Genomic DNA, 15,023 nt, shown 5'->3' with positions numbered 1-15,023 from the left:
TATCACACCACAGTTTTAAAGGAATAGCTACTGTTGCAATGTCAGCTGGAACTGATAAAAGATGTTTTGAATCATGATGGAGATCTGAGCTACAAGCCACACTACCTTTTCCAGCTCTGCAATGTCTTTTGTGAGCTAGCATGACCAGAACTATACACAGTATTCCAAATGAGGCTGCACCCCAGACCTATGGTTTAAAAAAAATAATATTGGCCATTTTATTTTTAATCCATTTCCTAATGATCCCTAATACAGAGATTGCCTTTTTCGTTGCTGCAGCACACTGGACTGACTCTTTCATCGAGGATCCCAAGATCTCTTTCCTCTCAGCAAGTTCAGACAGTATTAGGCTATTATTAGTATATTTATAAGGAAGGCCGAGCGTCAAAGAATTGAGGCTTTTGAACTCTGGTGCTGGAGAAGACTCTTGCGAGTCCCTTGGACTGCAAGGCGAACAAACCGGTCAGTCCTAGAGGAGATCAGCCCTGACTGCTCCTTAGAAGGCCAGATCCTGGAGATGAAACTCAAATACTTTGGCCACCTCATGAGAAGGAAGGACTCCCTGGAGAAGAGCCTAATGCTGGGAGCGATTGAGGGCAAAAGAAGAAGGGGACGACAGAGAATGAGGTGGCTGGATGGAGTCACTGAAACAGTAGGTGCAAACTTAAATGGACTCTGGGGAATAGTAGAGGACAGGAAGGCCTGGAGGATCATTGTCCATGGGGTCGCAATGGGTCGGACACGACTTCGCACCTAACAACAACAACAATTATATTTATTTCCCGCAGCTCTCAGCAAGATGTGCTGTGGTGGGTTACACAGCAAAAAATTCCACATAAAAACACAGCTATAATATCTCAATTAAAATTAAGTACTCCGGCAGCAAAACCTCCCACCCTCACAGCAGTAACAGGCCACCTCTTGGTACGCCATAGGGAACTATGGGCATTTGGGGGCATTTTTGTCCCAATGTACATCATCTTACACTTACCATTGAATTTAATTTGCCACATGTACACCCACTCACCCAGTCTGTGAAGCTCCTCTTGGAGCTCTTCAGTCAGCCTCGGTTTTCATCATCCGGAATAATTCTGTGTCAACTGCAAACGTGGCCACTACACGGCTCACCCCTAGAGATGCACCTGCTCCTAACATAACCAACCCGCTCTGGAGGACGGCTTGTCCTTTTGGCTGCATTTTTAGCAAATTTAGGAGGTCCCTGACATCACGGACAAGACCCACACGCCCCTGTCCCGCCCGCTCTGACTGTTTGTAGCGGCGATGGGTCCCCGGGTTCAGCCACCTCTCGGGTCGTTTGCGCGAAGCGCCGCAGTAGGACGCCTGCAGCCCATACTTATGCCCACGGGACGCGAGGGAACTTTCTTGCGACCGCCCTGTCAATCGCAGAGCGCGCGGGGGGGGGGGGGGATCCGTACAAGTGAAGAAGCCGCTCAACCGCCACAGCCAACCGCCCTCGAGGGAAAGCAGTTAACGGGTGCCTTGTTAGGAACGCGCGCGCGCCCCCCACCCACGCGCCTCGGCTCCCGGCCGCACCACGACATTGCCTTCCCTCTCTTGCGCTGCTACGCGGCGCTTCTGCTTCTCGCAGAGCCTCCCCCCCCCCCCCCCATCTCCTGCCAGGAGGGCTCAGGAGCCAGAGGGCGGCGCTTCGCTTCCTCCGCCGCCGCCGCCGCCGCCGCCCGGCCAGTGAGGAGCCTCCGTGAGGGGGGAGCGCAGGAGGCGGGGCAGAGAGGGCGTCTCTCCGCCGGCCACACCTCTGAGCGGCTGTCCTTTTAAAATAACCTGGCGGAGTCGGAGAGCATTTCCCAGCCTGGGGGTCGCCTTGCCAGGGAGGCAGCGGCAGCGTAGTAGTAGCAGCGAGGGAACACTCGCGTGGGCGCGAAGCCCCTTTCTTTCTTCCCTCCTTCCCTCCCTCGCGTGTGTTTTCGCGGGAAATGGTCGCTCGGCTTCGGCGGCGCTAGGGAGGGGAGAAGCCAGGGCGAAGGGGAAGCGAGCGGCGTCTCTCGGGCGTGGGCTCCGCCGCCGATCATGTCGCCTGTCAGCGAGGAGCTGGGGCCCGGGGGCGACTCTGCCCTTCCCACCTACGAGGAGGTGGTGGGCGGCATGGAGAACGGGGACTACCGCCCGCCGGGGGCGTCTGCCGCTTCGCAGGCGGGAGCCGGGGAGACCCTGCGGGCGGCGGGGGAGGCCACGGTGAAGCCCCCTGCGGGCGGCGGCCGGGAGGAGGAGGAGCAGGAGGAGCAGGAGGAAGGGGAGAAGAAGGAGCCTCTGCAGAGCGCGGCGGCGGCGGAGCTGACGCCTCCCGAGGGCGGCTGGGGCTGGCTGGTCATGCTGGCGTCCATGTGGTGTAACGGGGCCGTCTTTGGCATCCAGAACTCGTGCGGGGTCCTCTTCAAGTCCATGCTGGTCGAGTTCGGAGACCCCGACGACAAGCAGCTGATCTTCAGGACAGGTGAGGAGTGGGCGGCGGGTCCCTGTGCAGCAGCCCGGGAAGCGGCTCGGGGGTGCGGGGCGGGGGGCAGTGCAGCTGGCTCCTGGGCGCTTGTCCTCCCGAGGCGCTTCGCGGGGTGGGGTGGCTGGCTTTTTGCGTTTTATTAAGCGGTTGCTCCGTCCAGTTAAGATGCGTAGACCCATTCGGAGTGCTGCTTCTAAGACAGTCTGGGTTCCGGATGTTTCCTGGCTATACATTTCCCCAGGCCTTGAGGCCCTTCCCATTCTAAGCAAAAGCGGGCGGTGAAATCGTGGCATAGCTTTCTTAGGACGTCCGGTCTTGCTTCGTCTCTGATGATCTCCAGGAGCCCGAGTTCTTTCAGAAGGCTTTGGGGGTTGAATATGGAAATATGAAGAAGGGAAATCTTGTAGTTGCTGTAGGTTTTTATTGTTTTGGTACCAATGTTTTTATCTTGAGACGTTATATTACTGGGGTTTCGATTTTATTATGAGTGGCTTAATAGATATCTATAATTTAATATTTTATATCCCATTGTCTGAATGAAAGAATGGTGAAGGGTGCTCCTCTTCCTTGTACAGAAAAAGATAGGCAAAATGACTCAGTTATGCACGATGGAATAAGAGAAGGTAGTGTCAGCTGGTACTCTCCAATGTGAGTGTGCTTTGAGACCACTCACCCTGTCAATCAACTTGCACTTTGTTTTCCTTTCAACTCTCAGCCTATTTCTCGTCTTCATCATGGAGCCTCCTTTTTACCTGTCATGATAAAGCTTTTCTAGTCAGGGTCAGTATACCTCTGAGTATGTGCTATTGAAGTCAGTGGTTTCTTTTGTCAGTCAGCTGGCTACAGAATGCTACACTAGGAGGAAGTAAGTCGCTTGTTTGGCCTATAACTTGCTGGTCCTCCAGGGCAATTGTAGCCCCTGTGTGAAGATAGAATGGTCCTGTAGAGCAGTTCCCATGGCAAGAAGCACAGCATTGTAGAAGTGGGATCTGAGCTTCAAGTATTCCGCTACCCATTTTCCCCCTTTTTTGTTGATGCAACATAATATCCATCTTACAGAAAGTATTGCATTTACTCAAGTGCAAGACTAGTTCCCCCCCCCCCCAGGCATGCTATGAGAAAAATAAGGGTTACCTTATGCTGACATACCAGTTACAGTTACATCTAGTCAATGTTTAAATAACATTTGGAGTTTCATCTTACATTCAGTATTGTTTATCTTTTCAGTATATACACTATACTAGCAAAGCTGAGAAAACAGCGACTTGCCCAAGGTCACAAACTGAATACAAATTAGAGGTGAGGTCTGAGTCCCAATCAAGCCCCTTCCCCAAATAATATACCTACAATTAAAATTTATTCTTAAACGTCCAAGTTCTATCAAGATCCTATCTGTCTTATTCAGTCTTGTTTCCCTCTCCCAATTTTTTCCTGGAGTTTGGTTTTCCCTTTAAGCAACAAAGCCCAATATAAGGACACAGAGCAAGCCCACTGTCTTTGAAAGGGCAGAGTTGAATCCGTTTGGATACATGAGCTTATTAATTAATTATCAGACTAGACAAGCTGCCAGGTCTCTCATTACTGCTAGGAAAGTGTACAACTTGCAGTCCCTGTTGCTCCTAGATGTCCTAGGGTGCTCATAGAAGGGCCACAGAATGTCTTGTGTTCCCTTACTTTTCTTAAAATTAGCTTGGATCCTGCTTAAAATTTCCATGGGTTTGAGTGGGGAAAGTTTTTGCTGTTTATGGGAGACAACCATCTTCTAGCTTATATTTGGGGCTACTACTTATTGTAAGCTTAAATGGACTCCAGGGAATGGTAGAGGACAGGAAGGCCTAGAGGATCATTGTCCATGGGGTCGCGATGGGTTGGACACGACTTCACACCTAACAACAACAACTTATATTTGTGTTTCAGCTTGAGCTTGGGGCTACTGTAGGAAGGGGAAATTGAAGAATACTACTCTCCTTTGTGCTTGTGGAAACTGTAGGTGGGGACCAAGTTAATATTTACAGATATGGGTATGTGTTCTACCTGGAAAAGTAGGTATGCAAAGTCACGCATGTTGTAGAAGTAGCATATGGCACAGGCAAGCACAGCGTACTGATAAGAAAATGGCCACATTGGTATTTCCTTTCTTCAAGCCTTCCAAAAGAGGTAGTGCTGGTAAAAAATGTCAGTTACTTTCAATCCTTAGTAGAGGGTAGCACATGTGGAGTGGCCAGGGATGGACAAACTGTGTCTCTCCAGATATCTGTGGATTACAGTTCCCATTAGCCCCTGCCAGCACATCTGGAAAGCCAGAGTTTGGCCACCCCAGGATGTACTGGAAATGGAGCATTGCAGTGCACATCCCTTTAAAACAAAGGAAGTTTTGACATGTTTATTGGATATTAATATAACCAGTCTTTCACTTAAGCTACTTAGCCTGTGTTATCCTTGAATTATATAATTTTCTGTATCAATAGAATGGTAGTATCTGCACCAGCTGTTAAACTTCACAGATTACTGCATAATTTCCAGTTACTGCAATGGATTTATTTGTGGCATTTTAAACTTCTTGCTACTGTATGCTTTCTAGGGAGTAAGTTTTAGTTAACTAAATTGAGCTTTCTTCCATGTAAGCATGCCCAAGGCTGGGCTGAAAGTTATTATTTGCTCTTGCCAACAGCCCTGTATGGCATACTATTATTATTCTCACTTAGGACTGTGGGAGATGAGTCTAAAAAGGCATTGAGTTGGATCCAGACTTTCTGCAAATGGATCACATGAAAATTATAAGTAACTGTGGTACATATGGCAAATAGCCCATCTATTCCAGGATCCTGTTTCTCAGAATACCACCCAGATGCTTCTAGAATGTCTGCAATCAAAATGTGGAGGCTAAGTCTCTCCATTGTTGTTATTTAGTGGATTACTTCCTCTGAGCATGGAGGATCCATTTAGGCACTGAATGCAGCTGTCTTCTATGACTTTATCAAGGAAGGGAACTTTGCAAGCTTGTTCTTACTGCAGATCCTTTGGAGCAACATGAGATGTGGTACACAGGAAATAAAGAAATAAGGAGCTGAGACTCTCTAGATGGGGTGCACTGCACTGGGAAGGGAAAGTGGCAAAGTTTCTTAATGGGAGTTCTTGCTGAGGAAGAGTTGAATCAAACTCTGTTTGCCCGTCTCCCAATAAAGCTGTTGCCAAATTGGGACTTCAGATCTCTAAGGCTCTAACTTCACTATTTTGTCTTTAGCAGTTAAAGCAGCTTTTATGTGAAAATGTCAGATACAAATTAGTATATTAATATTATTTTTTAACTGATCCACACACTGTGGATCAGTTATAGTGTGACAGACAAAATGGTTGATACATATGGTAGTTAAAATGCATCAGTCCTCAAAATATGTATGGGGTGGCTGTCTCCCAGAATATTAGAACTCGAGCATCCAATTAAACTGATAGGCTGTAGGTTCAGGACAAACAAAAGGAAATGCTACATTACACAGGGAGGGATTAAAACACTGAATTTGCTGCCAGAGGATGTAGTGATGACTACAGGAATAAACAGCTTTAAAGCAGGGTTGGATAGATCCTTGGAGGATACATCTATCAATGGCTATCAGTCTTGGTGACTAAAGGGAACCTTCACATTCAGAGGCAGTTAACCTCTGAATCCCAGAGCTAGGAAGTGACCTGGTCTCTATGTGCAGGTGGCCATCCAGAGGAACTGGTTGACAACTATGTAAGACAGGATGCTAGACTAAATGGACCATTGCTCTGATCCAAGATGGCTTTTCTTGTGTTATTATTTACAGGTTTGTTTTTCAAATTAGTGTTGAAATCTTCAGTTTAAAAAACCTAGTTCAACAATGGCATTGTTTGACTATATGCAGCTTTTCAAATATGTTTTTCATTGGGATAAGCGATGTGTTTTTGTTTTGGATGACATTTGGCAATCTATAACTTTCTTTGTTCCATTAAAAGCAGAATCAAGGATAGTTCTCAGTTGTATCAAAAAAATATGAGCCACTGTAGAGAGTGTCCTACTGAGGACCAGGACTTTCAGGAAGCTCTTGATATGCAGAAGGCCAATGAATCCCAGTCCAGTGTTTGTGCTTGCATGGCTTGAGCTCATAAATAACTGAGCAAAACTAGTTAGAGAAGAAAGAGCAAATTTGAAATAATGGGATGTACTTCAAGGAAGTATTACTGTCAAGGGTCTTTCTGAGACTTCTTTAAAACAGTTTATCTCAAAATAACTTCAATAAATTGTTCCACAGTATTGAGGTTTGCTCTTGAATTTCAAATGTATGCATTTTTTTCCTGACTGAGTAGCAGGCGCTAGCCCATATTGTGTATGCTTTGAACATTTTGAACCTAGAAGGAAGTTGAGAAATCTATTGCAACTTCTGGTACTTATAATTTACTACCTTAGTCTGTTTTGGGAGATCTACAGTGAACATCTGCTTTCAGAAGGTAAGGAAATTGTTACTTGTATAATTTAATCCAATTAGTATGTCTTCCTGTTATAATTAATTATGATGACTGCAAGCGTCTGGTTGAAACTGAGCATGAACTTCACAAAAGGTGAAGCCAACCTAATCCCCATTATTTTTGTTCACTGAAGAGGATAAATGAATTAATAAGCAGTAATCTTGGGATAATTGCTCTGATTTGGGGTGGAAGTGTTCTTATCAAAGTTCTAAAAGCTTGCACAGTTGTCAAAATTGTAAGTATTCTGAAATGTTTAACTGTGCCATAAGCCTTCACTTTAAAAAATCTTTAATATAGCTATTGAACAATTTCTGGAATATACAACTGAGATCAAAGCATTACAAAATACCACTTATATATGCAGTACTTGTTAGCTGCCAAAGGCAGTTCCCTGTCAGGGATCTTCTGATGTGGCAGCCAGTGAGGTATTGCTGCCAAAAGGAAAAATTGGACAAACCCTGTATGTGAGAGGTTTATACCTTTCCTGAAGTACACACTATGAAAAGGTATTACTTAAATATGGGTTGGAGCCGGGGCTAAATTGAGCACAGTCATTTCATGTCACTGCAGAATGCTAATAGGAAGACTTGAGCACAAGATATTTCTCTCATGGGTCTTTCAGATATAATTGTTCTTTGACATCTATAGTTGGACTGTGTCGGCCAAGATAGAAAGAGCTTGAATTTAATGCCTTACTATAATATTAAGACCTGACAAAACAGTATGTGTACTTTTCTATTGAGGAACCTACAAGCCACTAGTATAGAAAGGAAAGAGTGGAGGTATGTTTGTGTTCCTTAATGCAAAACTGGACTGGTTGCAATTGCAGTTGTGGCCTAATGCACTGGTCTTCACATCGAAACTAGACTACTGCAAGGACTGAACATTGTTCTTTGTTCAAAATCAATTCAGAAACTCTAGTTGATGCAGTTTGGAGCATGTTGTGGCTCAGCTATTATTAGAAGCTAGACTAGATGGATAATGTATATCTCTACCATCCTGGAGACATTCATTGGCTGCCTATCGGTTAATAGGCTCAATTTGAGATATGACCTATCATATGCAAAATCCTTTATGGTTTTGGACCTCATATCTGCAAGACCCCCAATGCCCAACCGCAACAGCTTCACTCATCAGAGCAGGGTCTTCTGCAAGTACCAATCTTTAAGTGGGCAAAATTGACAACTGTAATCCACCTCAGGTATGCCCTTTGCTGTGCAAAGAGGAAAACAGCTGTAGTCTTGCGTTTTATTTTTGGTTCACTATAAGTGAGACAGGTCAGGCCAAGAAAGCCTACCCAGAAAGCATTTTGTGTCAGAAATAAGCCCAAAGCTGGCTCTTTGTGAAGCCTCTCTCATATAAGAAGTTTCCTGGCTGTCAGAGGAGTGATGCAATTAATCTGCACACGGGACTAGGAATAGGACAACACCTGGACCAGTGGCTAATCTTTTCAATGACCCTGTAGTGTTTTACTTTAATGTCTCTTCCTGCTGAAATAATCTTTCTGTAGACAGAAGTAGTTTTCAAGCTGGTGATGGCAAAAACTTTATTCAAACAATATAAGCAAATATCTTCGGCTGATGGGTTGTTTTTGCTTCTATTTGAAGTAATCTTTCTGGCAACTTCCTTCTGTCCTTTAATCTCTGGCATATCAAAATCCCATTAGCAGAGGATTCTCCACACCTGGACTCCCCTTCCACCAAAATGCAGGTATGGCCAATGGCCTAGAAGCCTCCCAGAGACTTAAATTAATTCTGGAGGTTCCCCAACAGCCCATTTGATAAAGTCTGGTTTGCCCATTAATTAGCCCTTTGTTCCTTTGACATAGCTCAATTAATCCTGCCAGGCTTTGTCTTAGGGTCTCCATGCCTTGCCCCTAGCCCCCAAGGTACAAAACTTGCCATAAAAAGAGAGCAGAGACAAGCCATCGCTGGTTTTGTGTTTGGCTCTTCCTTACATAAAGCCCAGCTTGCTGGTGGACAGTTGTTTCCAAACTCCTTCTTTTCTCATTGGATGGAAAATATAATTTTATTTAAACTTAATTTTACCCCTGTCACACCCAATAATTGCTTTACTTTTATCTGTATTGTTGTGCTTAGGGACCTTTTTTATTTGTTTTAATAAAAATCCTATTTCTTAATTTTAAGAACTGCCTCTGCCTAAGATTTCTGACCAGATACCCTCCTCATATATACTGGTGGAGTATCTCATTTGTTGCCCCTTTCGCATTGCTTATTTGTCCCCTAGGTTTGCTAGTTCTCCTTCATAAATTTGGGAGATGGGTCTATTTTAGGTAACAACTACCCTTACATGTACTTTCTCCATTGTGGCCCTCATTATGTGGAACAACCCACCCGAGGAGGCCAGGAAGGCTCCTCATGACTTTCCACAAACTATGGAAACTGAATTATTCAAAAGAACTCTTCTGTGCAGGCAATGGAATTGCACTGTACTAAATTATTCAATATTAGTTGGAATAACTATTAAAGACATTGATATGATGTTTACTTCTATGTATGGCTTCCAGTTCTATTTTTAGATTTCTGGTTGGTTCTACAACCCAAATCCTATTGCATTGTTTATTGACTGTCCCATCCATCGATTATTCTGTGTAATCTGTCTTGAGTCCAAGTGAGAAGGGTAGACAATAAATAAGTAAATTAAATCATTGTAGATGTTTTCATCTGCACTACTCAGAGACCCAGTGGCAAGGATGCTCAGCATGGGGTATTCACCATATTGCTGCTTTCAACATGGAATTCATTGAACTGCTAGTGTGCATACCCCATTACTGAATGGAAGGGTATTCCAAAATGGAATGCGATCCTGAACATTTCTCCAAAAACTGTGAGGACTGAAGATTCTCTTCAGATTCTCTTCACTCCCCATTTCTCTGCTCTACCTTGTCTGTTCCCCTACCTTGGAGCCTGAGTTGATAGTGTACTTGACTGTTGCAGCTGTAGAGACTTGCTGGGCTTCTTGCGATGACTGTTGTAATGTTTTGTTTTTACTTAAGTGCCTGAAATAACTGCATGTAATAAAGAATACAAGATCCTTAGTCTATGAATTTAAGCACTAAACTATGCATTGCATGTAGTTCTATAATTATTTTTAAAGACTATTTTAAAACTGTGCAGTTCCTGTAGTTTAAAGCCCAATACAGCAGGAGTTTCTTTTGTGCCTTTGGCCTGCTGAAAATTTTATTCCTGCTGAGGAAAGCATATGTAGTTCCCCTAGTAGGAGACATATGCAGTTGTGCCCTAAGAGAAGACATGAAAAAAGTGATGATAGAAGTGTAGGGAGATCAATAAGACTCAAGTAATGTACAATGCAGTTCTATGCAGAATTAGTGCAAGATTGCACTGTTTAAATAGCAGAAGGGGGGAAGGGAGATTGGGAGGCATGCTGGCTTCAGCTGTTGATCCATTGAAAGCACAACTTTGCAAACCAAGGATATCCTGTGGTAATTTGGAATTTAGAACATGGCTTTCTGTTCTTGTGCTTACCATTAGAATCATAGAATCATGGAGTTGGAAGGAACCTCCATACTCATCTTGTTCAACCCCCTGCATAATACAGGAAACTCACAACTACCTGCCCATCCACAGTAATCTCAATTTCATGCTGATGATCCTTCCCCCACCACCGAAAGCCAGAATCCTGGGCCAGACTGGCCTGGAGGAAATTCACCTCCCGACCCCAAAGTGGCAATCAGTATTTCCCTAGGCCCCAAGGGCAAAGCACTGATACAACCCTTCCTGCCCCCCCCCCCCCCAGTTACAGTCTGCCTAAGTTTACATTAGAATGTATAGGCACTTAAAACAATGTGTCCTCCCCACATCAATGATATGATTATTTGAACAGTTAGATTCAAGTCTAGTAGCACCTTAGAGACTGACAATATTTCCTGGGTATAAGCTTTCAGAGATATGCATTTTGAGTTTAAGCATATAAAAACATGAGGGTCAAACACTGGCTTGCTGTTTTAATTGTAATTACTATAAACTGTGATAAGTCCTATCTGTGGCCTTTAGATGATCACAGAATGCTTAATCACACAATCACTTGGTTTTATAGATGTATAATTGAAACAGAGTAAAGTACTACTCAGCCACAGTATTTTGCTCTTGTATTTTGCTAAAATTGCTTCCATTATAAATATTGAAAAATTCCAAAGCAATGTTATAAGGGCCATTGTATGAAAAACTGAGACTTTCTAGAGGGGAATTATGTGTAAAATCTCTAATGGACTAAGAACACTAGCTACTATTCAGCTTCTGAATGCTCTTAGAACCTTTCTACAAAGTTTGATTCTCTCTGTGCCTGTTTAATGGTGGAAACTGAGGACAGTTGTTTAGTAGGATAGGGAATGAGAGGTGGTAGAAAAAAAACATTAAATTATATGCTTTAAGAGGCCAATGTAAAAAAAAGGGGGGGTTTGGACCTTTGAATAGAATTCTTAGAGACATCTGGTTGAATAACAGTCTAGGCAGCCTTCCTCAACTTTTTTACCACTGAGAAACCCCTGAAACGTTCTTCAGGCTTTGGGAAACCTCAGAAGTGGTGTGATCATGCAGAATTGCTTAGGAAGTATAGCTGTGTACATGCCCACCTTAGGCCCCATCCCTTCCCAGACCCTCCAGACCAATCGTTGGCCATTTTGAGTGGAAGGCGGGTGGGTCAACATGAATATATATGGTCATATCCTTACCATTGGTGGCTCTTAACATTTCTGAAAAGCTACTGTGGGCAAAGTGCTGTCCAGGACACATTTGGGTGTCCGGCCTGTGCTTCCGCCTGCACAGGCAAAGCTGGGTGAACCTGGATTCGGCTGGCTCCTAGACCGCTCGTCTCTAGAAGCTGGCCATGAGGCCCTCAGCCAGCCTTGCAGCCAGATACTGCCTGGCCAAAGAGGAGGGTACCGCTTCCATGGTACTGTGCCTTCGTTGCTGATTGATCCGCTGAAAGCAGCCACAGTGGGCTGACTGGCCATTGCCCCATCTGTCAGTGGGGCTACCAGTTCAGCCACTGCATGCCAGCCTGACCATCTGTGGGGCTGTTGCCCCAGCTGACAGCGTGACGCCCCACTGCTCACCTGCCGAGCCGTTAGCCCCACTGCTAGCCACAACGGTAGGTCGAGGAACCCACCGCTAGTGCCCGTTGCGTTCCTGGATGCAACAGGCTTTCAGGCTAGTCACTGAATAAATGTTTAACAAATTAAAAAATATATAAAACATTAACTCCCCATTTGGGAAACCTTACCAGGGTGGTCAAGAAACCCCAGGGTTTCATGAAACCCTGGTTGAGAAAGCCTGGTCTAATGGGGAAAAGGAAGGGTGATTTCTACTGTTTCACCCTCACCTCTAACATAACTTTAGGGGGCCTAATTAGTAGGAAAGGGATATGTAGCTAGAGGGGGGAGATAACTGGGATCCTCCTTCTCAGGTTTCCCTATATTGGCAGTATGTTGGGTACCCCTTATGTTGTTCTTGCTGAAAGGGTGAACTACATTTTTGTCTATATATTATGCTTATGAACAAGGATGTTTTAATGCACACCTATTTCAGGACTGAAAAAATGAGGTGTTGCACTATATAACTTGGGCCTTGACAAGATTTCTTTAGCTTTAAAGTGAGGCTTATTTTTCAGCCTTTGACATTCCATATTTTAATGGCAATTTCTCTACTTATCACTGCTATAAAACCTAATCCTAATCTCTTCAGTTTCTCAAAATCTTATTAGTCATGTCTTTATTAATTTATATTCCAACTTTTTCACTGGGACTCAAGGCATTTATAACAATGCAGTAAGAACAACAGAAAAAATACAACCCAGACTGAAAAAAAACCTGAGTTACAAAACACAGTAGTATACAAGTAATTGACAAAAAAAGCAACAATATAATTCATGCAAAGGGGGAAAAGTGATAAACTGTAGATTTCTATGTTGCAACAAGGTGTCAGGGTGGAATTCTACCAACTTGGTGTAGTAGTTAAGAGTGACAGCCTCTAATCTGGAAAACTGGGTTTAATTCCCCACTAGTCCACATGCAGCCAGCTGGGTAACACTGGGTCAATTACAGTTCTCAGTGCTTTCTCAGCTCCACCTACCTCACAAGGTGCCTCTTAAGGGGAGGGGAAGGTTAGGCAATTGCAAGCTGCTTTTACTCCTTAGGGTACAGAAAATCAGGGTACAAAAAACAGCTCTTCTCTTTTTCTGCATATTCCTTTCAGAAATCTTGTCTGGCTTGTTGTCTGTACAACTAGTCACTGGTGTTTTCTATCTTTCAGCTTTAGTGAAAAAATAAAGCATTGAGTGATTGTACACATACATGTAAGACAAAAGCAAAGAAAATATTAATAAGGCTGAGTAGTGTTATGCAAGAACAGGTAAACCCTGGTAAAAACGAACAGTACATTCTGTTTTACTTACAAAGAACTTTCCAGGCTATGTACTCTTGGAAGTATATGTCCTTCTAATTTTCCTTTGAGGACATGAAAATCAAACTTCAATAAATATATACTGAACATTGCAAGCTTATTTTCTCATGTTTATTAGTCACACTAGTCAATAAATCAATACACCATTTTCAAAAGGACCCTAATAATTTCCTCATCAGCATATGCTATTTTCTATTACAGGATCAAAATCACAAAGGAATTAAAAAGCAAGTATAGAAACAATTTACATTTAAAATTGTGTTAAATTTATTTCTTTAATGCAGTAATATCTCTTTATTTCCCTAAAATTAAATCTATCAAGGATAAATACAGTACAATGGGCACTTGATTCCTATTTGTGACCAGTTATAAAAAGTTTTCCAGCTCCAATGCCCAATGAAAGTTCCATGTTAAGTACTGATTAATCAATTCTCATTAAAAGCTAGCATGAAGAAGTAAAATTATCAACCTTTCCCTCTACTTCCCCAGAAAGTCAAAATCAGGTAATTCTCTGCAGAGGTGAAACTGACAAGTGGAGTTAAGTCTATTTGTCCCTTTATACTGCAAATTTACTAGAGAAATACAATACATTGTTTAGTATCTGTGAAACATAACCATTTTAAGAACCTATTATAAAAACACTATTGAGAACCTTTGAGAAAGTCAATGTGGTGGTGGGGAGTCCAAGTGAGTACTCTAAGTGGGGTCTAACCAGAGTGGAGTAAAATCACCTCACGTGACCTGGACACTACACTACTTTTAATACAGCCAAAAAAAAAAAATCCCATTTGCCTTTTTAGCCACTGAGTCACACTGCTGACTCATATTCGGTGTATAGAACTAAGACCCCTAGATCCTTTTTGCACCTACTATTGCTAAGACAGGTCTCCCCCCCCCCCCAATCCTATAATGATGCATTTGATATTTCCTATCTAAATTAGAGCCTCTTGTGGCACAGAGTGGTAAGGCAGCTGACATGCAGTCTGAAAGCTTTGCCCATGAGGTTGAGAGTTCAATCCCAGCAGCTGGCTCAAGGTTGACTCAGCCTTCCATCCTTCTAAAGGTCAGTAAAATGAGTACCCAGCTTGCTGGGGGGTAAACGGTAATGACTGGGGAAAGCACTGGGAAACCACCCCGGATTGAGTCTGCCATGAAAATGCTAGAGGGTGTCACCCCAAGGGTCAGGCATGACCCGGTGCTTGCACAGGGGATACCTTTACCTTTTTACCTAAATTCAGAACTTCACATTTTTCACTTTTGAAATACATTTTATTCACTTGACTCCAGTTTTCCAGCCTGTCAAAATCATCCTGTATCCTGATTCTGTCTTTTGCTCTGTTTGCTACCCCTCCCACTTTAGTATCATCAGCAAATTTAATAAGCCCCCCCCCCTCTATTCCTTCATTGAAATCATTTATGAATATGCTGAACAACAGGACCCCGGACAGATCCCTGAAGCACTCCAATTTTCACTCCTCTCCAAAAGGATGACAAATCATTAACAAGCACACTTTGGGTGTGATCTGTCAACCAGTTATCAATCCACTTAACAGTAATAGGATCCAGACCACATTTTACCAACTTGTCAACAAGAATATCATGTGGAACCTTATAAAATGCTT

The 15,023-nt window shown here is 43.5% G+C and overlaps 1 protein-coding gene across 1 annotated transcript in view; it reads left to right on the top strand.

The window, feature by feature from the left end:
• The first annotated feature begins 1,723 nt into the window (after window positions 1-1,723).
• The window catches only part of SLC16A10 (solute carrier family 16 member 10), a 48,547-nt gene continuing 35,247 nt past the window's right edge, over window positions 1,724-15,023 (top strand). Inside the window, exon 1 of the mRNA XM_077301934.1 lies at window positions 1,724-2,473. Coding sequence (XP_077158049.1) covers window positions 2,050-2,473 — 424 coding nt within the window. The 5' untranslated portion in view covers window positions 1,724-2,049. The remainder of the gene's footprint in view (window positions 2,474-15,023) is intronic.

Source organism: Paroedura picta, chromosome 1, assembly GCF_049243985.1.
Source record: "Paroedura picta isolate Pp20150507F chromosome 1, Ppicta_v3.0, whole genome shotgun sequence".
NCBI classification, from domain to species: Eukaryota; Metazoa; Chordata; class Lepidosauria; order Squamata; family Gekkonidae; genus Paroedura; species Paroedura picta.
Note: the sequence above shows the minus strand (reverse complement) of the source record. Positions and strands in the feature narration are given on the sequence as shown.